Genomic DNA, 16,658 nt, shown 5'->3' on the forward strand with positions numbered 1-16,658 from the left:
GCCGCCAGACAGTACTAGCGTAGAAAATGGCTCCTGCACCGCAACAGAAGAGCTGGTGTGTCCTGCAGTTAGCAAAAACGGGGTGTGTAACCACTGTGCAACGAGCGTTTCGCAGACACTTTCGTCAAGAACCACTCACCAGAGTATCCATATCAACTTGGTACAAAAACTTTGAAGAAAACGGCTGCATTTGCAAAGGCCAGAGTCCTGGTCGCACTCCTGCGCCAGAGCAAGTTGTGGATCGAGTTCGAGCTGCATTCCTCCGAAGCCCACAAAAATCAACACGTTGCGAAAGTCGTGAGCTGCAGATCCCACAAACACAATTTTCCAAAATCTTTCGTAAACGCTTGCGCATGAAACCTTACAGATTGCAGATGGTTCAGGCACTCACTCCCACCGATTATGCAGCACGATCTGAATTCTGCATCGAAATGTTGGCAAGAATGGAGAATGACGAAAACTACCAAAGAGGTTAATTTTTAGCCATAAAGCAACATTTCACACAAACGGTAGAGTTAATCGTCACAATGTTCGTGTTTGGGGAACACAACACCCCCATGAAACCATCGCACATGAACGAGATTCGCCAAAGGTCAATGTCTTCTGCGCAGTGTCGAGGGAGAAGATTTACAGCCCCTTCTTTTTCTTGGAGAAGACTGGCACAGGCACTACATACCTCGACATGCTTTCCTTGTGGTTGCTGCCTCAACTGCAAGACGACTCCGACAACTTTATCTTTCAACAAGATGGTGCACCTCCACACTTCCACCTGGCTGTATGGGAACACCTCAACACACATCTGCCTGGGCGATGGCTCGGTCGAGCAGGTGCTGGTGATGACGTGTGGTGCAGGTGGCCACCACGATCACCAGACCTGACCCCTTGTGGGGTTACATCAAAGACATGGTGTTTGTCCCGCCCCTACCGCAATCCTTGCCATAGCTAAGACAGCGAATTGCAGTTGCAGTAGAGTCCATCACTACTGATATGTTGTGCAGAGTGTGGGATGAGTTCGAATATCGTCTCGACGTTTGCCGTGTGACAAGAGGAGCACACATCGAATCCCTTTAATATGTTAAAAAAACTTCCAGAGATTCTCTATGAACTATATAAGGTTCGAAGCCTGTATGTTGTACCGTTTAGATTTTATGAATTTTTGATTTTGTATACTTCTTTTGTGCTCATCCTGTACTTGTAGTTTCTTATGAAGTAATTACAGTTCATTAATTAAATTTATATTGAAAACTAGAAAAGACACATATAATTGTTTTATTTTTATTTAGGTTTATCTATGATATAAAGAAGGCAAACTTTAAATTCTAAACGTTAAACATTGTGATGGCTTTAAACCCTCTGAAACTGATATGGTGTATTTTAATTTCTAACGTTTTATTTGTGTTATTTGGGCTACGTGATTTTAAAGCGAGCCATAAATTGTAGCTACTATTATAAATTACGGAAAGGGGTTTCATAATTTGTATCACGTACAGAAACTTGATCGTAGAAACTTTCCCGTAAATATTTTTTTCTTTGTCCGAAAGAGTCTAATGGGACAACCCGTTGGGGACAACGAATGTGTATACTTTGAGTTTGTTTTATCTTTTGAAACAAAATATCGATAGTTTTAGTAGAAAGAAACTAAACCAATAAATTAATTTCAACTTATTAAAGTGTTTAATACATCACTATGGGGAAAAAATTTATTTTGCGTTATTAGGTAATATTGCTGTTGGTCAACTTGATGAGTAAAATGCAATAAAAATGGCAAACTGCCCGAAAACATTAGGATGTGTGTCTGCTACTAGTCGTGATAGTTTTTTCCATATAAATGAACGACCTGTTGACGATATTTCTTTAGAGTTTTTTTATAAACCACACACGATTACTCTATTAACGGTGTCTATCGCTGCAGTGATATATTTTGCTTTTACGAGGTAAAGTATTCACTTTTGAATTGCAACATTTAATATGTTTTGTTTGTTTGAGTTAAGCGTCGCACAATTATGCACAATGGTTCGGTGTGACCTGTACGGTTATAGTGGACACTGACTTAACTTCCATAAATTTTAGGTAATCATGCCGGGGTGTAGGGATCGAACCAATGACCCGCCATCGGTCTCGTGCACCGGTAAATGCCCTAAACGAATTGGAATGTGTCATATATTGTCACAATGACATGCAAAATAGATCTGTATAAAAAGTGACGTATTGAAACAAAAATAAAATGTAATATGTGAAAGCTAGATAGTGTGTGTATTAGTACATTATAAATGTATCCAACTCATATATATATATATAAATTATATATAAATATATATATTTAAATAAACTGGGCTAGGAGAGATCAATTCAAACAAATAAAATAATAAGTAAAATTCTTGCATCACAATTTTTCGGTAAATAAAATAATAAAATTAGGAAAATGCTTGTTTCGAACAATTAAAACATTCCTCTACTTACCCTAAAACAATGTTTCTAAATTCCTACTGGTTTCTGAGAAATCACAGTTAGTAAGTTACATTGGAATACCTTTGGATTGAAGCAACCATCGCCATTTTTTGCTTTCCCATTAGGTCAGTGTGTTTATATTATGGATAATTTAATCAAATATTGTGAATAAATTAAAAATATACCTCGTTTAGAGTAAAATTTCAATCCTGATTTTTAATGTGTGCTTAGGAATTACCAATTTACTATGTAGTTATCCTGACCCAACCATTCACACTAATTCACAGTAGTTTTATTGTAGCTTTACTATTCTCTAATTTCTCTTTCACATAAGTGTATGAAATATGAAAGACAGCATGGACATCCTTCATGCACACATTTATTGGGTAATATGTGCTACTGAACTGCTAGTGCGAGCTGTGAACTTCAGTAAGCTTCGGCAAACTTCGGAACTATTCATGCCTTTGAATGGAGATTAGTGAACTGGTTGTTACGCTACGTTGTAATTCTTAAGCAACCATTATATATATTATATATATTTTACAGTATTTTTAATGTAGCCATTCACACCTTTACAAAGTTTTCCAGGTAGCATAAGTGTCATTCAGTCTTTCTCTTAACGCTTTTACTCCTTGGTGGGTTAGCCAAATTTAAATTAAATTTTTATTTTCACAATAATGAGAAGGGGAAATCAGTTCTAACAAGTCATTTGGCAAGACGTCTCCTGTGTGTGGGGCAGTCCCTAACTAACCATCCACAATATATTAAAGTATTTTTAATGGAGCTAACCTAATCTTAATTATACATTCTCACGATGTAACAAATATGTAAGATTTATACCGAACATGCAAAATGTGGCCTCGGAATGGACTGTTGTGAATATTAGGTTTACATATTCTGTGATTATCCATGTATAAGAACAAAAAAAAAATGGTGACGGCTGCATCAGTGCATGAATGTATAAATGCAGATTTCTCAGAAACCAGTTGGAATATAAAGATGCTGTTTTCAAGGTAAATACAGGAATGTTTCTAGTTTTTGATAAAAGTATTTTCTGATTCTTATTATTTATTTCCGGAAAAGCCATGACATAAGAAAATTATCTAATCATATAGAATTTAACTAATTTAACTAAATTTAAATCAATATGATTCTGTAATAACTTGACACACATGTACAATGAATTGAATTTTCTTGAATTATCATTTGGATATTATTTTTAGTTAAATACAACTTTAAAAACATAATTTAGCGGAACAACCCAGTTATTAAGAGTAATATTACTAACAAATGATAGTGAAGTTGGTAAAAACGTTACATAATTATAGTATGACTATACAACACAACACTAGGATACACTTACACCTATGTTACAGCCGCTCAGTAGTACGGTAGGGATGAAAGTTGGTGATCTCTGGACTTCTGGGGGCGTCTCAGTAGCATCCAGGATAGTGAGGCTATGGAGAATAAGCTAAAACTATGGATGGAATGCAGAAAACTGGAACTCGATGGCTGCAACTTCTCCGGGTGGCTGAGGACTGTTAGTAATGGATAGGGCTCACCAAAGATGCCAAGACGGCAACATTGGAGGTGGGACGGCCTCTGCGGCTTTGCAGAATTTTTCACTCACAAGAAGACGTTACACTCCGATGTGGGAGAATGTATCAATGCGTAGATACACTATTCATCTGCAGTTAAATGTGACAGATGTCCTGGACCAGATACATAATAGCAAAGTCAGCTAATATTGCGGCTGTCATGAATCTTCTAGTTTCCAGTGTGGAGTACCAATCTTAAAAATTATGATTACAATTTTTGTGATTTAAAATTAAATTCAAAATAGTAAGAAATAACATATTGTAAACATGTTAAGTGGTAATGCCAGGGTCATTCTGAAGGGAAAAAAATCTTTACTGAATAATATATATATTTATATTAAAATGCTAAAGGGGCCATTATGATAGTTAAAGAGTTAACCAGTTGACCTATTTTACTGTTTTAACAAGTGGCTGGGTATGTATATTGCAAATACAGTGTAAACTCTTTATAAAATCACTCTATTTAACAACAAACTCCTTAAAACGTTGAAATTGCTTGACTTTGGTTGGTTTACCTTATTTTCTAGCTATACAATAATAAAATCTGTATAGCATCACACTCACTCTATTTAATGACAACAATACAGCATTATAAATCATTAAGCAGTACTTTCTAAGTTGCCAAAGTTGATAAGAACTGCAGCTGTGTACCTACGTTCTTTTGTTTGCTGGTTTGTTGTTGTATGATCTAGCACATGTTTTCTTCGACTGACGTACCGGAGATTGTAAGAAATTTTGTCCTTTGTTTTTGTATGATGAACTTGCATGTGTTTACCTCGGTCACTAGACTTTTGTCAAGTTATACACGTTATCATTTTCGCAGTTGCTTACAGACTTTCAAACTGTAAACATGGCGAGTAAACTAAAATCTTTGTGTATTGACGAAAAAGTTTTATGAACCACTTGATGCAACAAAACTATTAGAAAAATACTTTTTATATAATCATGGTGATCAAGAAGTATCTCAAGGTATCAGTAAAATACATAAGAAAATACAATTAAAATATTGGAGCAGCAAAAAACATCAGACGAAGATAACAGACTATATGCAATAAGTGTTCTTTGTATGAATATTAATGTTCATGTGTAAAATGTGTACTGTATTAGTAAATGTATATTATTATAGAACAGTAAAATGATATATTTTATTTCTCTCCATTTAACGACCACTATCTATAACGCCGAAAAATGCTCAGTCCGTTAAGTGTCGTTATATAGAGTTTACATTGTTGTTATATAGAGTTTACACTGTACTTTGATTTCGTAAGAATTGTTATATTAGGTTAGCCACATTTTAAATACTTAAAATAATATGGATATTAGGTTAGGTTAACTACATTAAAAATACTTGAAAATATTGTGGACAGTTATTTAGGTTAGTTACATTAAAAATCTGTAAAATGTATGAACAGTTGGTTAGGAATCATTAGTTTAAATTGTAGCTAAGCTAACCAACTTTTCACACAGTTTCACAATTTTTTTAATGTAGCTAATCCTCCTTAACAAACCATGTGCACAACCATTCTCATTATTTTACACCATTTTTAATGTACGTAACTTAACAATGATAAACTACTTGAAGTATCACCATTGAATATAAATAATACTAAGGCGTTAAATGGGGCTTTAAAGCCACCCCGAGTCAGAAGTGGCAGTCGCAGTTGCCAAAATGAAAATAAGCGCAGCAAAAAATAAACAAGAATACTGTAAGTCATCTGAAAGAAAACGAATGAACAAGTTGAAACTGACTATTAATGCTAAGAAGCAAAATAATTTATGTAGGCCGCCAGTATTGGTACCAAATGATACACAAAATGTCAGTACATGCTGCAGCACACTAAATGAGATTAAAAGGTTCATATAAATAACATTAATTTTTGCCTTAAATTATTACCAGAATACATAGGGCTAATCACTGCATTACTTTACTTAACTACCACAACAAATACTATCAATACCCACACTTAACAAGTTTATAAATTTACCAAAAAAATTAATAAAGATAAAAATACAGTAATTTAGTATTAAGCAATAATACACAAAACTCCCATAAAAATATCAGAACAAAGTTCCAAAAGTCCCAGTTACTTTGCATACATTAGTCTATGGAGCAGAAAAAGTTTAAGAAATTTACAATTATTTATAAACCAATACAAATCAACAAAGTTCTGCTTTGACCCAAAATACATTTAATTTTTGGCACAGCAGAAAGTTCACGTTGAGCACAATAAAAAACTGTATCGGGAATGGTGCAAAATAAAGTTTGTGTCTTGACAAGGGAATGAGCCAGATCCTATTACAGCAAACTGGCTTCGCAATGTTAATGGTAATATTCTGTGAACACACCACTAAATGCCAAATGCATACACAAGTGGAACGTCTCGGAAGGTATAGCTTGACAAAACATCTATACCAAACGTGAATTCTATATTCTATTCTATATTCTATTAGATTACAGGAGCCGATAGTTTCTTTTAAACATTGTATGCAGTAAGGGGTGTGATCGTAGATACCCTGCACTACAGTAATTTCTTCAAAACACCATAAAAAATGGCAAAAATACAAAGGGATTGCTGTCCAGCTGTAGCCCTGCGTCTTAAAAGTTTAATCACCGCCAAAACTCAATTACTAGTTCCAGGGGATATGTAAATGGCCGTTCAAACATGAGTTGCAGAATCAATGCCCACAACAGTCCTCTCAAAGGTCACATAACACAGCTGGTCTAGATTCACCACGCAACAGTGCAGAGCTTGCCACGACAAAATCAAAGTCACATTAATGGAGCGAGGGATGTAAACTAAATGTTTCAGGCCTGTCCGTAAAGTTTACCATATGGTTATGTCTTGCACACGCCCAAGCGCGAAACTGCGAAACTCGGGTGTTACTGGCTTACTTGAATAAATGTAGCGACCACACAGGTGGCCCAGGCGGACCTCGCTCATCTCGGCAGTGTCTATTTCTTCAAAGTGCAGCCGTCACAGTTGACCGATGTTGACCGCTCGGCAATCCAGGCAGAACTCACGCTACAGCTATCACTTCTCGGCACCGCACAGTGGCATGGAATAAAAACACCTGCGAGGGTCGATAATTCCGGAACGCAGAGTACTGAGCCTCACAGTTTGCGGTACGCTCACCACACTAAATAGTCCCACTACAGAGTAAAGTGAATAAATCAAAAACCAATTTAAATAAAGAATACAACAAAAATATTAAAGAAATAGCATTTTAAAAAAAGGAATTAGATAATTCTGCACGAGAGAGACTGAGGCGTGCAGCACGCCTCGATACTTATTGAAGTTGCCAAGCCATAGAAAAATTTAATTGCACTTTTAAAGTAGTAGGTCTGCCATACACGAGATGGCATTGTTATTGCATTGTGTGATCAGTAGGGCAAGTAATTGGCCATTCATAATCCGGGCTTTTTTTTTTGTCTTAGAAATAAAGGTTTCTGGTTTCATGAATGTCCCTGGAGAAAACAGACCACAGAACAAGCTACCCGCTTCATCCTTGGGATATCTTAGGTCACGTTAATTGACATGACCTTTGAAGATTCACATTGTGCAATTTATTTTATACTTAAAATGGAAACACATCAATCACAAATGTTGCTTGTGTCGTGCTATTTTGGCTGTGCTGGTTGTTTTTATTCTAACATTGATTTAAAAGAACTAAACTATAAGTTGGACAATAAAAAATTTAAGAGTTTAAGACCTGTACAAATTTCATCATACAATAAACAAAACTTTCTACATGTTAATCCAACAAAATATTACATTAAACGGCTCATTACATTAAGTTACCATTTTAAAAGTTATCATTCCGGATCTGCCAATAATAGCATTACATATTTTGTGGCTGAAGATCGCATTACGTGTAATTCTAAAGATCAAAATTTGATATAACAAACACAATCAGATACCAACTACATATAAAAGTAATTTTTCTCACAATTATGATTTTCTGTAAAGGGCCTAGAGATGAAAAAGGCTGTGTGACCGGAATTTTTTTAATTCTTTAAAGTTTCCTAATTTAAACATTTATTTGTAGGTTTTGGACGTTACAGCCAAGCAAAAAAGAAATTTTATTTTGTGTAACTTGCTTATTGTTTCAATTCAAATGAAAACAATACAGTAAATGCTAAAATGTGATTAAAAACATAATACAATGCTAACATCACAAAAAAATCTGTTGATTTGCTAGACCGTGTTTTCATTTCTTTGGCAAAAGAAAAAAACTCTTAATGTGAAATTTGTAGGGTGTTTCCCAATACAGTTTTTCACTAGAATATAAAGTATGGAAATATATTTGTTAGGATTGCAAAATTTATATTTTGTGATAATGGTTTAGTTTTGAGCTGTTCTAAACATGCTTTATCTTTCTTTTTTTTTTGACGTGACGTCTAATAAATCTATGAACGCCGGCTGCACGCACAAAAAAGTGTCCCGTAACGCACATTGTCCCACTACGGATGTGTCCTGTTATGCTCATTGTACGCATGCGTGGCATCTCTCTTCCACTCAATTGGAACAACCATCGACTTGACTTTTCAATCATATTTTCATCTTTTGAATTATTAATATTATGTAATTTAACCATCCTTCACTGATTTTCAGCACAATCGGTATGGTTATTATTTCCCACCTACCACTATAAGAAATAAACATGGCGGACTACATACGTTTTTTAAACTTCCACAACACAAAACAAAATTTTTATAAATATATATATAACATCTGAAACAATTGTTTCCAATATGGCCTCATGGCCGTGCGGTTAGCATCGCTGACTACCAATCCTAAGGTTGACAGATTGAATCCCGGCCGCTGCGAAACCTTCATTTTTGTACTTGTAAAAATAAATATGGTGCGTATGACACTACAAAAGTAATAAATATATTTGAATTAATGAATGCATATAAAAGTAAATTTATAATTAAATTGTAGATTTCATTTCACTCCTTCTTTGTATCCATAGAAAATAGTGATATTTCAATAAAAATGATTCAATTTTATTCATAAAAGTATGCAGAGGTAGATTTCATCATACAAAAGATAGAAAAATTAAAAAAAAAATTTTCCTCAAAGAATATAATATTTTTAATGGCTAAATGGTTTGGTTGCAAAAACCTATTATGGCTCAGTCTCAGGCCGAATATGATATTTCATTTTCTTCTGGATAAATCATTTCATCAATGTTTTGTTATGACCTCACGTTAAACTATCATCCGTAAACCGACTTAACAGACAACCAATTTTTTTTTTTAATATAGCAGCATAAGTAAATTACAAAAATACGGCTTATCATACCTCTCCTTGGACTCGTGCGATGAAATCTCAACAATAATTATTAGCATAGAGGTTTAGCAGTTGTTTTATGCACTAAATAATTTTTGCTATTTTTTTCAATTATTTAATTCAAATCTTACTAAATATTTTGTAGACTGACTAAGAATTGTTTGATGATAAGCTTTGAAGCTGCAATTTTTTTTCCTGAGGGCTTCATGCAGGTCTAACAAACATTCACAGTCAAAACATGTAAAAGACAAAGATAACAATGATAAAATTATTTAATGCCGTGAAATGAATTTAATGAGTTAAATAATATCTCAAATAATTAAATGATAGATGATTCACAGATTCTTGACATTTGTGTCATTTGTATGTCTGCTGAGGGAACTCTCACAAATAATTTCCTAATTTAAAATAGGTTTTCTCACCACGGTGTGAAAATATTTTGTCAAATATCTGACCAAAACAACCAAATTTGGGATAAATAAGAACTTGATTTGTTGGAAGCTACCATATGACTTAACTTCTAAAGCTATTTTTTATTTAATAAAATAGGTACTCCATCAAATATTACATGAATGTAACAATTTATATGGTGTGTAGTGATAAACCCGCCACATACGAGATTATAAAAAAAACTGACTGTATTCATATCTGTAATTTAATACTGCAGCCAACTTAATTTAAATCAATCCTAGTTTTCTTTGATGTAATTTATTATTTGTCATATGGCACTGCACAATTATTTTTTTCAGAATCAATTGGGAATAGAAAAAAACTATTTTGAGAATTGATTTATTTTGATTATGATATTTACCTTATTTTATTTAAATGTGACTAATCCAACCCAACCTAGACCTACAAAAACCTAGTCTAGGAAAAAAAAACAACCTTGCCTTTGCAAAAAAAAAAAATTCATGCAGTAGATGTTTGTGTAAAATAACATAAAAATAGCACAAAAAATTCTTCTTTTTCCGAGTCACCTCAAACACTTAGTTTGGCTATATCGATTGTGGAAAACGTGTGATGCCCTGGTGGCCTGAAATGGCTTTTGCTTACAAAATTTAATCTCTTTTACTTTGTAACAAAATTTAGTTTGAGAGTGAGCCAGAGTGAGTGGGGAGAGTTGTTAAGAGAAAGAAAGCACCCTCTTGTATTGACATGTGGCTTTATTCAAATGATTAAAACTTAATTAGTCATACTCTATAGCTTCCTTCGGTTTGTCAAGCAGATGTAATGTTTGTGGTATCTACAATTGTTTCATCACTTTGCTGGTTTTGAAAGAAAATTATACACAATTTATGTGTATCTAGCAGTCATTTTTTATTTTAAAAACTTACTATAATTATTCTTAAACAGATACATTATATCTTCAGTTACTAAAATGTATGTTAATATTTAAAAAAACTGGTGTTTAGTATTATGTAATTTAAAATGTTTTTATTTTACTGATAAGCTTGTTTACCAGTCAAAAAGTATTTTAAATGTGACTTCTGATCTAATAAATTCTATATTGCAAGGGCTCTAATTTTAAGGAACATTGTTGGGTAAAAGGCAAAATATGTACTTTTATTATTGACAAGTTGGTTTTTCTACCTAGCTCTTCAAAGATTTGAATCAGGGTAAGTGTGGTAAGTAGTTCAATCACATTCTTTATCTGCCTGAATAATTTTTCTTCCCTCCTTTTACCCAGGGAGGAGGGAGATGTGCAAGATAACATCAGGTCTGGCATCTGCTGCGTGGTCTTCTTCTTCCTGATAATCTCCGTGCTCGCCTTCCCGAATGGACCATTTACAAGACCCCACCCAGCCATTTGGCGAATGGTGTTTGGTATGAGCGTGCTCTACCTCATGGGCCTGCTGTTCCTGTTGTTCCAAAACTTCAAGACTGTGAATGCAGTTTTGTTCTGGATTGACCCAGCACTCAGGGACTTCCACATCGACAAGGAGAAAGTAGGTTTCAGCTATTTATAATTATCTCTTTGTAAGATGGGTGGGCCTTACCATAACTGTTGCAAGCAGATTCTCTGTAATGAAACATTGAGTGAATTGCTGAATGAAAGACTTTAATGGGACTATACTTCCTGCCAACATAAAGGTCACGAGAGTTACTGAGATGAGAATGGAACATTGATGGAATGAATGGGTGGGACGGATGGGAGTACCCTGAGAAAACAACTTGCTCATGACAACGTCTGCCACATTTCCCACTTGCTAAAATTCAAGTTCAGATCCACCGGTAATCAAACTCAGATCACTTTGGTGAGAAGCGATTGATCTGACGACTCAGCCAGTGCCTACCTTTCTATTCTCTTCATAATCCCTAACTCCAGTAAATAAAGCACATATACAGTGAAGCATGATCTATAGTTAGCTTTATTTTGTATTTAGTCAAAATCCAGTGACTAAGTATGATGTCAAACTAGTTGGTTTTTTACAACTATTAGGGATGTCCGTAAAGTAAGTACAGTTTGGTCATTAAAAAAATATAAACTCATGAGAAAATAATTTTATTGACAGTTTTAAATTTACTACAACTTTAATTTACTAAACTGGTGCAGCGTTACGAAAAGTGCTTGAAACTTTGTGGTGACTGTGTGAAAATGTAAAGTAGATAAGTAGTAAACTAAAACTGTCAATAAAAACGTTTTCTCACAAGTTTATTTTTTTTTTATGTGCAAGCAGTACTTACTTTTCGGACATCCATCATATAGTTCAAATCCCAGCATATCTGGTCTCGCAAGTGTTTGTATTTACCATCACTTGTCCCACTTTTTATACTCATAATATCACATTAAATGAATATTTGTTGAAAATTTTAGTGTAATAACAACAAATGCAAGGGAGGTGTCTTTTAAATATCAGAAATAGCCTTTATATAATTGTAGTGATGAGAAAAATCAACATGGTGTGTGAGACAGTTCCTTAAGTTTTTACCATAATAAAAAAAACAGCAGACAGACATTGTTTTGAGCGTTTTGCCGTTTCTCATGTTATATAATAAAACAGGATACACATAATGTAGCTTTATTTTCTGCCTAAATGATATTCTCAAGACTATTCATTTAGCTGAGAACTCTATACTTGTTAAGTGTAAAAGAAATTAACCTATTTAATTTTAAAACACTTTTGTTATTTACTTTATAAACAATCTTTTCCAATCAGTAATTGTGTTAATTTGGTAGTTAAGTTTACCATCTGATGTCCATGGTATTTTTTTTCCCCTTTCTTTCCTCTTTCTTTCTTTTTCCAGGAGTATGGAGTGAATTGCTCAGACATAACACTGGAACGAATATGGAGCAACGTAGACGTGTTTGCCCTGGCACATTTTTTGGGCTGGACTTTGAAGGCTATCCTCGTTCGCCATTTTGGAATTTTATGGGCTATCAGCATTATGTGGGAATTCACAGAGGTCTGTTAACATGTATTTTGTTCCTTATTTTATTATTGTTGATTTATAAAAATTGGAATTTTTTCCATAGGCATGCGGGTTAGCTGTAATTGATCATGTAATAGACAAGTTGTATTTATTGTTATCTGAAGCAAGGCCTTGGTGGTAGGGTCCGGCATGTCTCGAGTTTATGAGCACTTAAACCTTATCACAGTGTTCGGAGCCCACTACTCATAATCTTGGAGGTGTCATCTTATCTCCTCAAGTCTTTGGTAGGGTTTTATACATACTGCAGTGTGGTGGGTATGAAGTACACCACCTTACAAACTTGTGCACGAACACTTAAAATTAAATTGAATGATTCCAGCTGGATGGAACACACAGAAGTTTCTGAAGTTGCGTTAAATCAAAACACAGGCAAAATTTCAAACTTAACAAAATTATAATAGATATTTATTTCGTTTTAACAATGTATATCAAACATAGGATGTATACGCAATTAGTATACATAAGTAATATATTAACTTTAACGTCTTTACAAGGCAATCACAAAATTAACAGCAAACATTATAAGAAGCAGATACATATGGTGTCATGTAACGCGCAATGCATTACAATGCATACAATGTATTTCTACATTATTGCTCTTGCTAGTTCTGATACTCCATAAATTATACATTATAATTTAAGCAACTTAGTTTCATAGCTAGGTAAGTGACTAGCACACGCAGGTGCTCCAAAGATAAAATGGCTCATTAAAACAAGTTAATTAATACTGAAAACGTATAGAAAGGCCTTTCAAACATTAAACACGACGTTGTGGGTCTGCGCTTTCACACGCGCCTGCTGGTAGGTTGGGCTTCGGCGCAAGCGCAAACTATGAAACGGTGATGCAAGCAAAAGCAAACATAGTTAAACTAGAAAAACAAAACATGTTCAAATTTATTTGGAAATAATACGTTAAAAAAAGTCTCAAACTTGCAACACGACAAACAAGAATGATTTCTACAATCAAAAGGGGGTGGGCCGTTGCACCCTTACAAGTTAACTTGGCACGTTGCATTACTCAATTACTCAAAATTACTCCAAACATGGCTAAGCACAACAGGAAAAACGCCAAGCCACGGGCAGTCAATTCCGCGGGCCACAGTGAAAAACTAATATCTTGTGAGTTTATAATCGGCAAGAAATTGGGTTGTTCCCAACGCAAGACAATATAAGAGGTTATTATTTAGCTCTAGAAATGGACGCAGCTACAAGAACGCAAATTTTACTGGGAACAGTGCCCGTTACGTTACGTTCGCTATGCATGGCTATAACATGCACTATAAACGAGAAATACCTACCATGATGGAGCCCAGACGACCAACACCCGCAAGCAGGGCAGGCGACAGCGAAGCGACAGACCCGAGGCCTAGTGCCTCGCACCCATATATAAGAAGCATAGGTGGCGCTACAGTCGTGGCGCTGCGAATAAGGTGGGAGAACAGCCTCTTCAATACAGTTATGCATAAACCACCAAGAAAAGTATCAGAACCAGATTTAAACTTCTGTACAGACAGAATTTGCATTGGTTTTTTTTTGTTCAGATCCAAACCAACTCTAGAAGTGTAAAATGCATGTCTAATAGGTAGGGAAATAGAAGTATAAAATGAATGTCTAATAGGTAGGGAAAAGATGATATGGTGAATTTCAATAAAACCGAAATAACACCGAAAATCATATCAATACACCACATAATACCGGAAATGCAAGTTTAATACACAACATAGCACCAAAAAGCAAACTTAAATTAAAAAAAAAGAACAAATTCTGTTAACGTTTGATAACAAGGAATGTAGTTATTTCAGGACAAAAAATTGTATCAAAGTGCATGGATAAGAAAAATTATTTTACTTTGTTTGATTTGCATCTCTTATTGAATTACTTTTAAAATGCAAATGCTTGCTAATTGATTTTTATTGTTCTGAATAATCTGTTTTAGACCAATTTATTACAAATTATTTTATCATAAAAATGCATCATATAAATTTTATCACTGTTTTGGTGGAGTAAGTATTACAAAACAGCTTTTCTTAAAATGAAAACAATGACACATAAATCCTCTGTTTTAAAAATAAAATTGGACCAGAAATAAAACCATAAAATATTGTCTCTACTAAAAGGGGAAAACGTGGGCTTCGGCCATTCCAGATAGAATTCCAATGAGAATGGTATGTTAAAAGACATTACATCGAGAATGGTATGTTAAAAGACATTACATCGAGAATGGTATGTTAAAAGACATTACATCGAGAATGACTAGTTACTAACAGGGTTTTCTAATATATAAAAATAAATTACTAAAGAACAAAAGTATCTATAAAAATCAAAGAATTTGATCATCTGATTCAGTTCAAGTTGATGTTAATCTTAATTTTGTTAACCATATTCCCACGGATACTTGAGAGCTTGTAATTCAAATATAATAGCTTAAGGTGTTCATGTTTAAAGAAATACCACTATATTATAAAAATATTTTCCATTGCTAGTTGGGTAGAAAAGTAGTTTTCTTAGATTTTTGTTTTTTATTTATTGTTGTTCTTTAGATTTGACCCATTTAAGCCTAAAACTCTTAATTCCTCTTTAACACTTTCAGACTTCCAGGGTGATTCTGGTATGTGGTACAAACAAGCACAGTGTTTAGTCTGTCAGTTTGCACTCTATTGCTGGTAACAACATTCCTTAATCGTGAACACATTTACTCCTATGAATGCTGACTATTCTGAGATATATTTTGTAACATGTGACTAAAAAGAAGTACACGGGCAGAAAATGAAATCCCAACACCCAGAAGAAGTTGTGCTAAATAAACGAAATTCAGGAGGTGTGTTTGCACCTATGAAAGATGAAGCCTGTTCAAATTTGCGAGCTAGTCGATAATGAGTGGTGTTAGTAGCGCCACTGTGACCTTGAAAAACATGTTTGCTTTAAATACTCCCTGTGCTTGAGCATTAGTCACAGTCTGGTGTTGGCATTGTGAGGTAGGTGTGAGTCAAACATGTCTTTGAGGAGAGAAGAAGAACACGGAGGCAGCATCAGCACTTTACAGAGTTAGTGCGAGGCCGTGTAATACGGCTACGAGAAGGTGGATGTTCTTTCTGCGATGTTGCAGAAAGACTTGTGAGAGATGTATCCACAATGGTCACGGGAAGGCACTCTCTCAAGAAGACTGGGTCCGGCTGCGCATGGAACACTATGAAGAGGGAAGACGCCATATTCGCTGCATGGCTGTGGTAGATTGTACTGAATCTGCAGCAGTCATTAGAGCTTCAGTTGGCACCAGAGTGACACAGCAAACTGTAACAGATTGATTACTAGAGGGACAGCTTCGAGCCAGATGTCCTGTAGCGTTCATGCCATTAGCTTCGAAGAACTGTGATCCGTGTCTTCAGTGGTGTCAAGCTAGAGCTCATTGGAGGGCAGATTGAAGATCTGTTGTGTTCTCAGATGAGAGCCATTTCTGTCTTGGTGCCAGTGATGGCCATAGGTTGCTAAAAAGGAGGCCAGATGAAATCTTGGAACCAAGCTGTTTGCTGCAATGACACACTGGACCATACCAGGAGCTATGGTCTGGGGAGATATTTCATTTGACAGCAGGACCATTCTCATCATTATCTCAAGAACTTTGAAAGTAGCTTCGTACGTCAGACTTGTGATTGAACTGATTGTGCTACCATTCATTTGCTATATTCAAGGAGGTGTTTTCCAACAGGATACTGCCCGTCCTCATACCGCTGCTGTCACCCAACGTGCTCTACAGAGTGTCGACCAGTTGCCTTGGCCTGAGAGATCACCATAACTTTCTCCCTTAAAGCACATATGGGACATTATGGGAAGACAAATCCAGTGTCTCTAATACCAACATTAACCGTTGCTGATTTGACTGACCAAG

At 35.0% G+C, this 16,658-nt stretch overlaps 1 protein-coding gene across 3 annotated transcripts in view; it reads left to right on the forward strand.

Annotated features, from left to right (window-relative positions):
- The first annotated feature begins 1,556 nt into the window (after window positions 1-1,556).
- The window catches only part of LOC134546308 (phosphatidylserine synthase), a 45,602-nt gene continuing 30,500 nt past the window's right edge, over window positions 1,557-16,658 (forward strand). Inside the window, exons 1-3 of one of the 3 annotated variants that reach the window (XM_063389032.1) lie at window positions 1,557-1,934; window positions 11,028-11,286; window positions 12,587-12,745. In XM_063389032.1, the coding sequence (XP_063245102.1) occupies window positions 1,762-1,934; window positions 11,028-11,286; window positions 12,587-12,745 (591 nt within the window). In that variant the 5' untranslated portion in view covers window positions 1,557-1,761. The remainder of the gene's footprint in view (window positions 1,935-11,027; window positions 11,287-12,586; window positions 12,746-16,658) is intronic. The other 2 variants (XM_063389034.1, XM_063389033.1) reach the window with 2 other exon arrangements.

The sequence above is a fragment of the Bacillus rossius genome, chromosome 1 (genome assembly GCF_032445375.1).
Source record: "Bacillus rossius redtenbacheri isolate Brsri chromosome 1, Brsri_v3, whole genome shotgun sequence".
In the NCBI taxonomy this organism is placed as follows: Eukaryota; Metazoa; Arthropoda; class Insecta; order Phasmatodea; family Bacillidae; genus Bacillus; species Bacillus rossius.